Source organism: Pocillopora damicornis, chromosome 8 (genome assembly GCF_964200805.1).
Source record: "Pocillopora damicornis chromosome 8, jaPocDami1.2, whole genome shotgun sequence".
NCBI lineage: Eukaryota > Metazoa > Cnidaria > Anthozoa > Scleractinia > Pocilloporidae > Pocillopora > Pocillopora damicornis.
The window spans coordinates 4,614,920-4,632,188 of record NC_142677.1 but is presented as its reverse complement, the minus strand read 5'-3'; the positions used below and the strand labels follow the sequence as shown (position 1 = coordinate 4,632,188).

The 17,269-nt window shown below is 39.7% G+C and overlaps 1 protein-coding gene across 1 annotated transcript; it reads right to left on the bottom strand.

Annotated features, from left to right (window-relative positions):
- Nucleotides 1-1,642: 1,642 nt before the first annotated feature.
- LOC113685922 (calmodulin-binding transcription activator 1) lies at nucleotides 1,643-17,269 on the bottom strand. The gene is made up of 13 exons (XM_027203506.2): nucleotides 16,864-17,269; nucleotides 14,289-14,356; nucleotides 13,100-13,139; nucleotides 12,350-12,448; nucleotides 11,378-11,449; nucleotides 10,245-10,368; nucleotides 9,649-9,686; nucleotides 6,809-9,204; nucleotides 6,093-6,655; nucleotides 5,811-5,875; nucleotides 5,668-5,742; nucleotides 4,852-5,072; nucleotides 1,643-4,212 (listed from the first exon to the last, which is right to left on the bottom strand). Exons 1-13 carry the CDS (start codon nucleotides 16,987-16,989, stop codon nucleotides 4,182-4,184), a joined length of 3,918 nt encoding a protein of 1,305 aa, XP_027059307.2. The 5' UTR covers nucleotides 16,990-17,269; the 3' UTR covers nucleotides 1,643-4,181.

Here is a 17,269-nt window from a genome sequence, read left to right as displayed (position 1 = left end):
GAAACGGCTTCAGTCAAGGGGAAACTTAAATGAGGTGGGTGCTATTAATATCGCGCCATTTAGCACGGTTGAACACTTGCGCAAGAGATAATTTTACCACCCGTGACAAAAAAAAAATAAGACATTTGGTTGAGAACAAGAGGGAAAATTATTAACAATACAGTAAAACTATATATCTCGTTAAAAACCAACCCAACACTGCCAGGGCAATTGAAATAGGGATGATTGTAAAGCTCAGGGTTTATATCGTTCCATGATTTTAGTAACAGTGTATAGGTACTTCTGCTTACATTAAAATACTCCGCAATTAACTGCAATTGTCAAACGTGGCCTTGGCCTTGACGCAGCACGCTCAAAAATTTCTCGGCGAAGATTTACTTAGCTTAGTTTGGCGCAACGTTTACGAGCAAAATTCATGAAATGGGAATGGAAGATTTAACATATATACAGTAATGTGCATCTTTAATGACAGTTACTTTTTGGACTATAACACGATAAAGAGGGTACTGAATATCAACTGAGTAAATCAGAATCAATAAATCAAAATACCTATGTACATGCTATATTAAATTTTTTCTCTAACTCATCAAAATCCTGGAATAGTAAACATTGAATACACATAAAGGTGAATATACAAAGAGGTGCAATAATTAATGTAATTTTTATCATTTCGATTTTTTTGACGAGTACATACAAAACTCAGTGAACTTTATGAGAAACAAGTTATGAGAAAAATCAACCTTTGATATAAATGGCTGAAAAAGAGTAAAGTGGAATCGCGGAGGACTGTGCACTGATCAGCGATTTGCATTAAAACCAGAGCCTCTGGAATTTTCATGGGAGTGTGGGAGAGCCCTATTAACTGGGTGGGTGGGGGTGGTGGAGATAAAAGGGGCAAGTCTAATGCAACTGGGTCGTCTTGGTACGATTTGGAATATATGTTGACGTAAAAAAAAAAGCATCAGTAAACAAGATTAACAGTTTTTCAAAAAAATAATGTCAACTTTTTTCAAGTCTTCCGCGATCGCAGTTGGTCCAGATGCAATGTTATACTTCACAATTTGTTCCAGCGCCGCAGCACATTGCTCTCGATCTAAGTTTCGCCGCTCGACTTGAGAATACGTCTGCGAGAAGTAAAAATTAGTGCTTCTTTGCACCGAAGCTGGGAGCAGACAATCAAAACACTCTTGCACATCCTTCTTCAGTAACCAATCGGACGAAGAATTAATATCAATCCAGACTTAGTCACCCGAGTTTTCTAGCGCTTCAAACAGTTTGCTTGTATTTACTATGAATTCTCGTGAACCCCTCGAGATAATCAACTTCACCAAGTGACCTTATGATAACGTTAGATTTGGTCGAAGGCAGTCATCTGTAAAGACCTCCTAACCTCCTAGCATCTAATATTTCCTTTCGACATCACCTCCGAATCACACGTTAAGATCACGAGAACAAAAGTGATGATCACCAACTGAAAAAGTAAAAAAAAAAATTCTCTTTGTAACCCTCTTAAGAAATGGGTGTAATGGGTGAACTGTCACAATGACTTGGTCAGGAGTCGAACCCAGACTCTTCGCTCTCGAGTCAGGCGCGCCAACCACTATGCTTTCGATCGAAATTAAACCAACAAACGACACCTCACTCTGGCATGGATCATTTAATGATCAGGTGTTATTCAAATTCACCTACAGAGACTACAGACTGTCCTATGTGGACAATTAAATAAAACAACTTGGATCATTGTCAGTATCTGAGCAATTACACACCTACCCCTCCCCTAACCCAACATTAACCCTCACTTATTATCAGTTGACTCTTGTTGTTCGGGGAGGGGTAGGCGCGTAGTTGCTCAGATACTGACATTGATCTCAGTAATTGACAGCGACTGTGATATCACATCAATACAGATTAAATACTGTTAAATATACCCAAAGTACGATAAGGCCTTTCTCTCTTAAGAGACATGATAAAAAAATTAAAAAAAAGAACACTCAAGGTTTAAATAACAGGGGCTTTTCAAATCTTTCAATCCCAAGTGACTAGAAGGGAATTTCTCCCAACAATATTCGTTCATTTCACACTGAAAGGTATTGATAAAAAAAATAATATAAACTAGTGTTTCTTGTTTGATCTGACACCAGACTCTCTATACTAAAACAATAAAGTGTGACAAACAGTGTAGAGAATTGATATGTCGAGCTTAGAAATGAAGGGGTTGAAAAAAATCACCGATGAGGGAACATTTTCAAGAATAGAACACTAGGTAAATACATTAAATCGTATAAAACTAAACAAATCTTACTAAAAAAATTATCAATTTCTTGATTAGAAGCGTTTGAATGCCGTATTATTTGAATACCCGTATATTCTCCAGTAAGTGTTCCTTTGGAACGAATGAATAAGTTTGAATTATTGCAAGGTCTACAGCCCTCGAAAAATAGGCGAATGGGAAAGTTCTTTCACCACAAGTTGCCCCACCATACCCTGGACATAAGGAATGAAACAATCTTCATTTGTGCCTCTCCATGGAGGGGGAAGGCAATTAATACATAAAGGGGGGGGGGGAGGAGAGGAAAGGATGACGAAAGTTTTTGAGGAATTTTTGGGATGGAGTCATTTTCAATTTAGTGTCGAAAGTAAATCGATATTACTTTGGTTTTCCTTTACTTCATTCTGTGATTGGTCCACAAAACTCGCACCACTCTCCCAACCAATCAGATGCAAAACTAAAAACAATCGCGACTTTGTCATTCGCGTTTTCGCGCGCTTCAGGCAGTTTGCTTGTTTCAACTTGGAGTCCTCATTGGCTACTGATGACGTCAATCTTTTTTCTGATTAATAGCTGTGATAACTTTTGTTTTGGTTTTAAAACATTCAATTAAAACTGTTCTAATAACGGAATCGTATTTTGGATAACTCCATTTCTTCAGGTTTGGAGGATATCAAGTATTCGCCTCGAAAAGACTGTTGGAGCTGTATCCGTGTTCGTCTTAAACCCCCCTTCTTGGAATCATCATTACGGTGAGAAATTGTACATCTGAGATTTCTTCCAGAGTCCAGAAAAGTCTGCACGTTGCGAAAAACGACTTAAAAAAATAAAGTTGTAAACATATGAAATTGTGCGGTCACGGATACAGGTGCAAAGGAACTTTTACAGGCAGAACCGATGTGTGAAAAGCCGACTTTAGATTGTTACAGTACAATGAAAGAAAGGATCGACATTTCTCATGTCCTAAAGTCAAAAGCCAAGTGATCGCTATTCTCGAAAACATGCGTGACAAAACTTCTTTGCAGACAGGAAATGGTTCGTCACGCAATACTTCCCAAGAGAGTGGTTGAGTGACGTGGCTAGTCACACGAATGAAGACATCACAATATGAATGCAGTAAGCTCAACTTACAAATGAAATTTACGCCTCAAAGAGGCAATAACGCCCCAAAAATTATCACTTTTTCACGGCGTACGCCATATACCTCGAACGGAATTTTTAAAAACCAATCTACTTGATAAATTATATCAAAATCATGTTCAAATCACTGTGTAGACTTGATATGAGCAATTACGTAAATAAATATTCGCGTCTATCGCACTCACCACAAAATATCTATACCCAAACAATGTGCAATTCTTAAAAAAATAACGCAAAAATACACCTTGTAAACAAGTTATTCCCACACCGACTAGAAAAAGCCCATATTACGCGTACATGCGTATCACTATGCTACTCATCACGTGATAAAAGCAAAGACATACGATTGGCCAAACTGACCACTCTCAATACCACGTGACAACTAAAAAATTAAATATCTCACTCACTTTTCGCAACTTTGAGAGGCAACATTTTGACGAAAAGATTTCAGCGTTCGGCCACGGTTGGTGGAAGGGGAGTACATTGAACAGATTTTTTTCATAAATTAAAACCACTCTCACTTGAATAAATATTTCCATAAATTGGAAATCGCCAGAGAAAAGGGCTAACTTCTCCACCGAGATTACAAATTAATTAATAAATTATTAATGTATGAATAGCTACTCTGTTAAAACACGAACTGGTCAAGAAGGTTATTGTTGATCTCACTGCTTTCCACCAATGACATTCCGCTCTTTTAAACACTTCCAGGGAACTGCAAACCGGATCCCAGCTATTCCAGTATTACTCACTTTCAAAGAAAAAGAAATTGTTACATCTGGCTATGCGTGTTATCTTTGGATCTGCAAACGAGGGAAAAACTTTCTAAGGAATTATGGTAAATGTACAGGGAAGGTAAAATGATGATAATCTCACACCAAAGGAAACAGAAAAGTTACAAACAGATTATAAACTCTCAAATGTAAGTACGATTTTTTTTGACAACTTACGTCAACGCTAGCAATAGATAAATAAATAGACAAACAAACAGACAGACTGTCACGTTGGTTGACACGTAGGCAATTAAAGACACAAACAAGACAAAAAAGACAGACAGACTAATGGTCTGGTGGGCTGGAAAGAGGAGAGCCAAGTAAGCACGCGGAAAGCAAACACACAGACAGACAGACAGACAAACGGAAGACTAACTGACAGACAGACTAACAGACGAAAGGACCACCTGACAGACTGACAGCCAGCCAGACGGCTGGACAGACAGACCAACGGAAAAACAGACCACCGAAAGACAGACCAATTGACAGACAGACCAATTGACAGACAGACCAACTAACAGACGAAAGGACGAGCCAACAGGTTGTAGCCAAACAGCCAGACAGATGGAAAGACGATCGAGCAAACAGAAAGATATCGATACAAAGGAACTTAACAACGTCACACAGATCTCCAGTCGAAAGATCAACTAATAAAAACAGCATCATTACCTGTTGGATACTTTTTGCATGTAGCGAGCCTCTTGTCGTTTGTTTATTCTCTCTTCTCGTCGCCTCTGTGACGAACGTCTTCTTTCCCGATAACTTCTGAAAGTATTCTGTATAATGGCGGCTGCCAGTCGACTCTTCTTGAACCTTTCGTGTTCACGGTATGTACGGTACTGGCTCTGAATTATCCGAGCTGCGCGGGTCATTTTTTTGAACGCGATAAACTATTTTGCAAAAGGATAAAAGAGTGCGCTTAGTTGTCAACTGTGAACTAAGTTCACAATATCAGCGTATTTCATTGTTGTATTGTGGTTTCTTTGGGAGGCTCAACGTCTTACCCAGCAAAATTAGAGGGATCGAAAAGGGTCAGATCGTCCGACGCAAGTTGATTTCCCAGTCGATCAAAATAGTTCTCTTGCTACGCTTACGCACTGGTAAAGCACCAGAGGAACCACAATCCAATCCTAGGTAAACTGGTTTTCAGAATTTTCCTAGCTCTCCAGAAATCGCCATGACTTGGCTGCTAAAATTATTTTTTCCCACGCTTCTCAGCAGATAATTGTTTTGCTTTGCGTTTCTTGGGCTAACAAGGTTTTCCCGCGCTTGAGTGGTCAGTGGGTGCTGCCGGCTAGATCAGGTCAGTAAGTTTCATTTTTCTCCCGCCCTTGAAACCAGTTATGTAATCACCCTTCAACTACTCCCCCTTCGTCACAATTGACAAGGCAAGAGCACAGTCAAGCGCTTAATACGAAGAAGCCGTGCGCACTTAGGCCGAGAGTCAGCGGTTGGCGAATTTTTGACAAAAGTTGGGTAGCTTACCTCTTTATATCTACGATAATGGTGCTGAATCAGTATGGCAGCTTCTATTTCCTGCTCCTGTTGGTGGCGCCTTGTCTACAAAAAATCGACGTAAAAATCAGAGCTGTAAGGTTAATATGGAAAGCTAAGAGAACTAACCCAACCTTGTAATTTCTGTAGGCATTCTGGATGATCTTGGCTGCTTCGTAGAGTTCCCACTGCTCACGATCTGAAAGGACAATTGAAATTCACATTGCGAAATTACTTTCATCGACAAAACTCGAAATTAACTTTATTTAACCAATAGGAGACTCAACCATCATAGGGCATGAACGAACAATTGAATTTCAAGCGCCACAATTTTCTAAAATTTATTCAAGTGAGGGTGTGATTTGCTGACGACTTTTCTTTTTCTTTGACGCGACGAAACCCAACAGATTTCCTACCTGTTAATGTGAGATCCGAAAAATCTCTTTCCAACAGCTTACGAGAACTTGAAATGAACTCCTGAAATTCAGTCGTGTCTGGTCCAGAAGGAGAGGAATGGGGCGAGTTAAGAAAGACGGGAGAACCTGGGGAGAGGGAAGACTTGGAAGAGCATGGCGTCAAAGGGGAAGATTGGGAAGAGGCCGAGCTGAAGGTGCGCAGCCTGGCTGCCGGTCCCCAAGTCCCGGATGTAATGAGTTCTGAGTTTTCGTGTAACGGAGATAAATGAGCGGATATCCGGTGATTTAGCTCTGCCTCCTGTTCTGCCTCGTTTATCATCGAACGTATATGCACCAATGTTTTTGCCAGAGTCTTAGCTGGTTTTCTACTTAATTGAGGCTCCAATTTGTTTTCATCAACGACCATTGGCGAGTTTGCTCGGTCAACCATGTCAGCATCCACAGGAACTGGTAACAACGAGCAAGAATTAGGGGCCGGGACAGGAGTCAGTAGAGAGTCACACGATGAGGCCATTGGCGATGGGGTTCCGTCAGAATCACGGTCCATTCCGTGAACTGAACGACTGTAACGGAAAGGGATAAAAAATACAAGATTAGCCCAAAGAAAGAAATAAAGAAAGAAATAAAAAAGTGAACCATTTTGAAAAGCAGGAAAGACCAGCAAACTGAGCTCATCTAAACAGAAGGAAAAAAGATATTACAGCCAGTAAACCCACCTGAATGGAGAGGACATCAGATAGTCTTCAATCAGATCAACCACGTCTAAGAAGCCTCTATCCCTAGCTAGCTGCAAAGGCATACGACCTCGCGCATCGGGCTCTAATAAAGCCTTCGGTTCGGCCTCTAACAGCGGGTGGGCAGTGTCTGTCTGACCAAGAGCGCATGCCCAAGTCAGCGGAGTGCAAGCAAATTCGTCCTTCCTGAGCGGGTTCATTTCCTCTCTGACAAGCTGGCTTTCACTCTCACGCCATAACTTCAACAGTGTGCATATCAGCCGGTTAAAACCCAGCGCAGCGGATAAGTGTAGAAGAGTCATTCCTCTGAATGGCTTATCCCCTTTTGTTGGGGCGTTTATAGCAGAGCTTATGGTTCGGTGGAAAAATTCACAAGCGACGATGAGTCGATCTTCAAAAGTCGCGCATTGTTTTCCGTGTTGTGTGTCGTTTGCGGAATTGCTCGTCTGGTTCGAGTGGAATCTGGATTCTAATTTCTCAAGGCGGTCAAGTATAGCCAGCTTAAACCGGTCATTATCAGTGGCGAGCCACTCGTGACAGCTAGCTCCCACCACGGGTGAGTCACGCGCACGATACTCAAACACACAAGCGTTGCTGACGATAAAACCATTGCAAGCGACTTGCAAGGTGACCAGGCCTGGGTCGTGAGGAGGACAGAAGCATCGCAAAACACCAGACTGGTATAAAATCGCGGGCACGCTACAACCATCGAACAAGCAAGTGTACGAACCTTGCTCCATCCTCCACTCGCCAGTGATAAGTACTTTAGCCCCACCCTCGGGGTAAGACCATTCGGGGGAGAAATCGGTAATTCGCGCCGAGACTGGAACGACCCGATTCCCTACAGGCGTGGAGAAATTGTCAGCTGTGTTACCCGCGGGGAGTGCGCGCGAGGAATTATTATTTAAGTCACTTGTGGCCGGAGTGCTAGTTTGCTGGGCAAAACCATGAACAGGAGAAGGAATCAGGCAAACCTCATTTGCCGTTGGTTGAGCAACAGTACGATTAATGGAATCATCTGCCATGTTTACTTCACTACAAACTTGAATGCCATTGTGAGAGGTCTGAGTGCTTCCTTCACTTACAACTGCCCCGGATGATGATTCAAGCGTGTTCTCATTGACGTTAACGAAACATGACGTCACCACCGTGGATCGCACTGGACTAACAGGCTTCACAAATACATAAGACGTAGTAGATGACAGACCGGAAGTTGTCATTTGAGAGAAACAAGAGGTTTGTTCTTGGCTAGCGGAAGAGTATGGACTGGAAGAGAGCTGCGATGTAGTACAAGTACTAGAGGCATAACTCGACTTCGGGCTCCCAATGGAAGCTGTCAGACCATCACTACTTTGCTTGGGTGACGACGCGCTCATGCAGTCCGGAAAACAATCTGGAATCACATTGCTAAGATCACAGTCAAACATGTCGTCGAACGCAAGTGATTCCAAAGGCGACAAATTTGTCATGTCCACGGATACATCATTTCCACCAGATTGTGGCCCCCCCGGAAACGGTTCCTGGCCCTGTGGGGGTGCCCCTTCGTCACTTTTTGCTGAATCAGTCAAATGCTGTCGGGACTCTCGTTCCACAGGGAGTGGAACACGAAAAGGGCCGTCGAACAGCACATGCCCGGAATCTTGAATATTTTGCCCTGGAAGACCAGCACTCATGGAATCTGACCCAGAGAAACTGAGCCGGGCGCCAGCATCAGACATATAGCTGCCATAGTCGCTAGAGGGACTTGAACCTAACTCTGCAACGCGAGGATTCAAAACGATCGAATTCCACTGGATGCCAGCGCTGTGATTCGTCTCTCCTGAGAGCGGACTGATAGGGATCGCATTCGACATGTGATTTTCTGGAAGAAATTGGCAAGTTGATGTGGTCGGAACATTCGTTGCCCCACATCCTTTGTCTCCAAGAGAGTTTTGTACCTGGTACGATAATGTGGACATCGAAGGATGCGTTACCATAGGCACTACCGAAAGTATAGAAATGTCTCTTAAAGGCTGGTGCTGCGAAAAGCTTGAAGGACTGGTGACGAACACGTGACCATTACTTGGGGTGACGGCTGCCTGGCACGTAACGTCATCAACTGTGCCCGAATCATTCCCTTCATGGGACGTATTCTCTTCCAAAGATGGCGAACCCTCTCTGTGTCCTGTCACGGTCAAACGACCTTGGTTATTCTTAGTCACTTTGATCACTTTTATGTTCAGTTTTTCAGCCCGAGCTTTGGCTTGAAAACTCTTGTTTGGAGAAAAGGAGATTTTGTAAATCGCCTTGTTCCGTTTCCGCTGTCGTTTGCCTTTGGAAGACGAGTTCTCGCCTTCTTCTGAAGATGACGGTGATCCGGGGGGACTTTCCTCTGTTACCTAAAATCCAAAAGAAATTTAGAATATTTTGAATTATAACTGATTCAAGTCTTAGGAGAGTTTCACCAGTAGAAAAAAAATGTTGCGCTTTCATCCAAGCCAAGTGGCCAATCCCCCAACCTGAGCTTAACTACAGCTGTTCAGTAAGAGTATTGCTACCCCACTCCCCTCCTGGACGGGATTTTAATTCATGGCACTCCAACCCTCAGTATTTTGAAAAATTTTCCAGACAGTTCTCTAATACCTGTTGTCTATTGGTATAGTTCCTGGGAGGGGAGCAACTGTAAATTAAGACACTTTGCACAAGCATTCAATACAGAAACCTAGCCATGTCTCGAATCAGGACCTCTCGACCGCAAGTCCAGCACACTAAAACTTAGGCCACCGCCGCTTCCATAAATTTTAATCAATGTGTCGCGCTGAAAACCGTTTTCCTTTACTGACCGTAACCTCAGGCTTTACATCCGACGAAACTCCCGAATCTGGAAGACAACAAAGAAATTGTCATGTTAAGCATGTTTTGGCCGTGAACTCAAAACAATAATCCTTGTTGCTTTAGAATACTGGAGCGGACAAAGAGATGCTCTTTTTTTTGACCAGTATGCTTCCCAAGAAGATAGAAGTGTGTATGAATACATGTCATAAAATCTTTTTAAAAGTTTCATGGAGGTTATAAACATGGCATTCAGCAGAATCCCCATTTATTTCGCAGTGTTTTTGCTTGTTACATCAATTCAAGATGTAGCGAGGATGACATACACTGGATGTAAATTTTGGAATGCAAAACCGTCTTCCCAACATTACACCTTCTAACCCTTCACTCCTAACATCAGGATGCAAATTCTCCACACCGTTCTCTATACATTTCTTAAGGTGCTGACATGGAGAATTTGTCTAATAATAAAGAGCTTCTTCAGTTGGTGATCATTTCCTTTATTCTCATGACCTTGATGTGTGATTCTGGGGTGATATTGTACGGAGAAATTAGATGCTCGTCACTCTTAGGGGTCAAAGGGTTCAGGAACACCCTCACTACTTACAGATGGCTTCCAGCTGTTGTGAGATGTCATCACGGCTGTCAGGCGATGAGTACACAGAAACTGTGATGGGTTTGTTGCATTCTTCCACCAAATTCAAGTAATGAACCAGTACTATTTTTGGATTCTGAATAATACAAATCAAATATGATATTTAATTGAATTTTAGCAGTGATACATAAACCACTCCTTTGCCTGAATCTAAAACCTAAATCCCCTCTCTAATTTCCATCTACTTTCAAACATAATAGCTAAGAAAATATGTCAGACATAGTTTGATGCTACTCTGGTTTACAGATTTAATGAATGTAACCGAAGAAGTTACAATTCATAGACCCAACGCAACAAGAAGTCCTTTTATATGATCACTAATTAGCGGCCTTTTTTTTCCTATTTTTCTGACGAGGTGTCAATAGGCGTCAGGAAGCAAACCGCCATCGTCACGATTTAAAGGAGCGTGGGCGGAGTTAATATGCCAAGCCTCCAAACAAAGGCGCTGGTGGTAACGCCGATTAGTGGTGATAATTTTAGAATTATCCCACCCAATTGTATGGTTAGTTAGGCAAGTGTTTCGAAACGTTGGGTCTATGAATTGTAACTTCTTCAGTTACATTCATTAAATCTGTAAACCAGAGTAGCATCAAACTATGTCTGATTGTCTACCTGGTTGCCATGTGAACTTTAATATATAGGAAAATATGTTTTTAATATATAGGAAAATATGTTTTCAATACATTGCGGGTCTCTTACGACAAGAAAAACACTTAAAATAATCACTAGTTGGATAAGAATACTCCCATAAGGTTCTGTGTTAACTTTAGTTTCTTTAAATGTTATTTTTGAAAACCATGATGGTGCTGTTGTGATAGGCTTTACCCTCCCTTCCTTCCCCCACCACTCAGGTTGTATTCTTTACCTGACACCTTACAGCTGTAATTGTGATTGAGGCAGAAAACAGAGGATAAGAAACATGATAAAGAGCCTCATTGTCAGGGTTGGAAAAATATATGTAACCCTTCCAACCCAAAGGCATGGCACATAGGATGAAATTAGTGGCTTAGTATGGTAAGGAATGAAAATAGAAAGTAATTTCCTAGAAATCAAGATAGAAAAATTACGTAGCAACTGGAGAGTACCTGCAGCATCCAGTAGCAGCGACGATGAAATGTTGGTACCAAGGCAGAATGGGTGTATAGTACACTCAAACACTGTGAGGTAAAATACGCAAATTGATTAAATACTCCACCTTTTATTGCTAAACAACAAGTTAAAGGTTGCAGTTAAGGTCTTTCCTGTGTAATGGTCCAGTACAAGTGAAGTTTACCACAGAGTGCAAGGTACAAAGAGAGGATATTACATGTATTTATAACAAGTAAACCTCAGTTATTTCTGGAAACTTCCCTAAAAGTTGGTTGTAACAAATTTTACTTCTTGCTTGAGAGAGAAACTGTCGAGTAGCATGTCTAGCTCAAGAACATAACACACTGACCTTTCAATGACTTAACCAATGACTCCTCAATCTAAAGCAAATTAGCCACGTAACTACCATCTCTCTTGCCAAAAAGGGGGTTTTAGAGCAATTTTTGACCAAACAGTAAAAGTGATCTTGGATTTCTTTATTTCTGCTTTAGTTTGCAATGTCATTGGTCCAGAGGATTTGAGCCATCCTCTCAGCCAATCAGATGCAAAACTTGCGAGAGATTTTTGGCGTGTTTTACTGTATGTACATTTTTTGGTTAGTGCATATCTAAGCAGTACTGGAAAACCCAATGTGTGTTGGTCACCCAAGTTTTCCAGCATTATGGGTTCTTGTTGGCTCTTAAAAATATTTCCTCTCACTCACACTGGCCATTGTGATTTGTTTGGTTTTGGTTTCTCAACTCTCAGTTCAGAAGCACCTAAGTACATTCTTTCAACCCTTTACACCCTTACATCAGTATACATTTTCTCCGTTCTGTTCTCTGCTGATCATTTCCTTTTCTTCTCATGACCTCAATGTTTATTTTAGGGTTGATACTTAAAGGAGAAAATAGTTAATAATCATTCTTAGGGGTTTAGGGGTTAACCTCACTACAATGAATACCATTCATTTAAGGCGACAAAGTTACCTCAATTCCGTCGACCTTTAGTTTTGTGTGATCCTCCCTTATTGTATTTCCTGATCTTCTCTTTTTCCATGTATAACCATCCTTGCGATAATTCTTCACCTAGACAATACATCAAAAGATTAGTGACCAAGAAAAAAAACATCAGGCAGAGGAATCATAACAACATTCAGCTTTGTGCTGTTAGAAACCTTTGTTACAAGCATCTTGGTAAAACTCATTCACCATTCTGACCTTTACCTACACCTGAGTCTATTAAGATCAAAAATACAGAAAATAAAAAGTTGGACAACCCTATCAGTAAGAGCCAGTGGCCAAAAAATAAAAATAAAGCAAAAACAGCTAACTAGTCAACCATTTTTAGGCCAATACTTTCCCTTTATTTCACTCTAAGGGCTGTTAGAAAATAGAAAAAAATTACTGGTATTCAAAAGGCATTTAGGAGAAATTGGTACAGTAGCCATTTCCCAGTTTTCAGTGGAACTAAGAGCATAATTTATCTGGAAGAGATCAAGATAGGTGAAATGATTCCCCATTCAGAATATGCTTTAACGGACAACTCCAGGTTTCCCATCTTCTGTTCATTTTCTTATTTTTATTGTCTCTTGTGACAAAGAGATTGAGCTACAGCCAGTGCCACACAATGGTAAGGTTAAATTTGGTGCAGAAAAAAATTTTAATCTTTAATAATGGTATATTTTAAGGTAAGCGCGTATTTAATTTAACTACAAATGAAAATGTGCTCTGCTTTACCTTGCTTCGATCAAAGAGAAACATGGATCCATTTTCAGGCCTGTTAGGAAAAAAATATTATTTTCCCTTAATTATTCGAGTAAAATTTAAAACACTGCATTAAACATTTATACTCAATAATTTCCCTTAGGTGCAAAAATACATGTGGATAGTTTTCTTCAGACACAATGGATAGTCCCAGAAGCTCATAGTTTTCCTAAAGTAAAGCCTGTGAAAACTGTACACTTGGATGAACAGATAACATCAAAGCAAACATTGACCAGTCATCCACTAGGCAGAAAAAAATGTTTTCCTTCAGGGCCTGCCAGATGAATCATGCTGTTTAGACCCATATCTTTTGGTGTGCAATTAAATCATGTGTACATATGAAAATTAATTGCTTGTACAAAGTGGTCTAAAAACCAGTGTTTAGTTCCATACAATATTAATATGGATATCTCAATAACCTCATAACTCCCATGAGTGACCAAGACAGAATGTCTCCTTACAATATCAATACAATATTAACCAGATAAGTGATGAGAATAAAGAAAAATATCAACTTGGGAATAATTATTTGATCCGCTAAATTCTCTGAACTAGCATTATAAGAATTGTATGGTTGACAGTAAGGAGAATTACATATTTGATCTGGGAGTTAAAGGGTTAAACATCCAAACAGTCCAACAAAACAACAAACAGTTCCTGAGTAGGTCAGAAAAGATATGTTCTAACAGGTGACCTCAGTCTATGGAGTTGACCCATGCAAATAGAGATTATTTCATGGACAGGGCCAATGAAAAAAATTTTCATGCACAAGTTGTGATGCATAACAGAAATAAACAAGTGAGCACAGCAAATGAGTGAGAATTTTCCATGCATTGCATCAAGAGAATAAACTTTGTTCAAGTAGTTTCCATGGTATGATGTTTTTATTCCATACACACTGAAATTTTGTCTCACTGACCAACACTTTCAAAGATTGGAAGCCATTTCTTGCCCTCACCTACAAAGAACTATCATTCGTGTCTCTGATTGGATGAACAATTTACTTTCACAGTTGTTCATTCAGTATGTAAGAAATAAATATGGTTCTGAGGACAAGACTGAATGAAGAGTGACTCAGCCAGACTTCTTCAGTGACTATGCCTCTCAGAACTGCTCAGCTACAATATATCTATCCTTTTAAACTCCAACTGATTCACTTTACCTGTCAGGAACTGTTCTTGTCACCCAGGTTTCATGGTTGCTAAGGCTTGTTAACAAAGACAAAACCTCCTAAAATAGAAAACAAAAAATACGAGTAATTTCCTTGATGATAGTTAACAGTCCTAAAATACTGGTTTTTGTTTGTTGTGTTTACTTTCAAAATCCAAGCACAGATAGTTTGAATTTCAAACAATAAAATACCAGGAAACAAACCAGAGTGGATTGGTTTTTTAGCAAAGACCAGATACACAGTAAAGTTGATACTAAATTTTAACCCTTTAACTCATATGAGTGATTAGCATCTCATTTCTTCCCACCATATCACCCCTGAATCACACATTAGGAAATGTATATGAGTATACGAACAGAATGGAGAATATGCATACTGATGTTAGGGTGTAAAGGGTTAACATAAGGCTTCTGGTTGGTAGAGTGATTGGGACTTTCCAGAAACACATCCAAGGTGCCAGAACAGAATGTCGAAAATGTGAAAAAGCTGTACCATGCTTCCTTATTAAATCACAGTTTATCCACTTGATTTAATGGTTCTTTAAAACTCCCACTCACAACTCTTGGTTTATTCAAAAGAAGCACTCACTAAATGTCTCGTAGTAAGCATGTGGAACAGTACCATATATAGGTCGATAAAACATGTGCTACATACATGTTTGTTTGGTTATGTAGAGATTTATTCAAACAAATTCACTTATTAATGTCAATCAAGTTAAGAATAGCTAAAATATCAGACAGTTTCCAACAAGAACTCAAATTTAGGGAGATCTTAAAAAAAAGGATTGTCTATTGGTAAACATAAGTTTAAAATGAAAAAAAAAAAATAATAATCAAAGCCGCCGTTGAATACAGATTAAGATGTCTAGAAAGCTATATCTGCCAACTATTTATGATAGCAAGACCTAAAGTAGACAATTATAAGCAATAAACAAATGCTAAATATGCAGAATTGAAAAGGAAATTTTTGCATGACAAAGATCTAACTTAATTTACCGTGTTGTAAGAAGACTACAGAACAGTGCTAAATATAACTTTTCATTTCCTGTCTGCACACTGAAAGTTTCAATCAGATATTTTAAAACCCTAAGAGTCTTAGTTCAAAATATTGTTGCTGTGTAGAAGAAGTTTTGCTTTGTTAATTACAAACTCAAGAATTTGATGCATATAATACACATGATGCCACGATCAGAGTTCCACTAATAACACAGGTGTAGTTCAATATGGATAATGCAGGCACCTTTAGTACTCCCACAAGACAATAAGCCAATTAGAAAACCAAAAACAATAATAATACAAAAAAGATGCTTGCCAAGGTATTACCATTTATCTAAATGCTGTCTTGGCTTGGTCATTAGCTAATGTAACAACTCTAAAATCCATCTTTTTAAACAATCATAAATTTAAAACATGCCACATAGAACTTACAAAATAAGCTGATAAGACTAAAATTTGGAAATCTATTTAAGACTTTCATGAATAATAAATGTATGGTCTGGAAGGAAAACTTAATGAATTAAAATGCAAAAAGAATGTTGTCCAGCTTTGAGGCTTAAAACCACCAACACATCAGCTTAATTCCTTAGAAGAAAATAGGAAATCCATTTCTTGCCAGAAGATTTATTCTCACCAATAATAAATAACAATTCCACAAAGTTATTTTCAGGTTTGGCAAATTATTTTGCTCAAGTGGGTGGGTTAATGGATAAGAAAATGAGTGAGAGACGAGCAATAAAATATTCATTTCGCAAAAATTTTTGAATAGGAAAGGCCTACAGGCAATTCTTGCAACATTTTTCCTAGAAACGGTTGGAGACCACACTGCTGATTTTCCTAACAAACACAATTTGAAATTCGCTAAGGTGGAACGCAAAATAAACCGAAGTTGAGATTTTAAGCAGTCAATCATCAAACAAAATGTTTGTGTAGGTCGCCAGATAAAAACAAGTAGTTTTTCTAACGTACCACCACTGTGTACACCACCAAATTTTTATCTTGATATAAACGTTTCATGAGCTTTCCGAGCAATGTAGTACTAGATGGTTTATGAAAAAGACCAAGATCAGAGCCGATGAACCGCGAAAATGTTTGTTTAACTATCGTCTGAACGCGTGTTCGTTGAGGAAAGATACAGCTTAACTCAACATCTGGAGAAAATTGTTATCATCTCTGTAGGCAGGAAAAAGCGAACCAAATTTCAGAGCTCATTATTATTCTACACATTCTCATCTGTGTAAAACTATTACCTTAAGAATTAAACTATTGGAGAAGAGTAAATATTCGACGTGAAGCTACAGGGTTAACTGTCAAATGTCACGTATGGGCACTCGAGCTTTGAAATTATCCAATTCATAAAATAAGGGATAGTTTTATCGAAGTTTTTAGATCAAACACACTGATGGTAAATCGAAAGCGAAACACCATAAAAGCCCTGTTTCTAAAGATGTACAAAAAAAACTTTCAAGTCTCGTTGACATTGATTAAAGACCAGAGATGACATTTTAGTGAGATTGAATCGAACGAAGGCCTCAACTGAACGGAAACTAAGAGAATGAACGTCAAGCTACCTCGTTACTGTTCCATTTGTACTTGACCGCCGCGAAGTCATCAGCTTTCTTGATTTTCGCTAATTTGTCAGGAAGAGCGATTTCCGAGGTGTTTGACTGCTCTCTAAAGTCCTGTTCGGCTGTCATTCCAAGATTTCCAAGGAGATTTCACCGCCAAATTTATCGCCCGGCAAGAGAGCGCAACGATGTCATCGCTTCGCACACTGCAATCCAGTGGCCAATTTGTGCTCATGCTAGTTGATGGCCCTTCGAAATTAATCTGGCCAAGATTATTGGATGATAACTAAGAGTCATGGAGGAAATCACTTCTTCACTTTGCGGCGAATAACACACCTGCCTGCCGCCATCTCTGTTCCCCACTACAATGCAAGTGACGCTAGGTTGAGCCTGCGAGCAAAATTTCCCA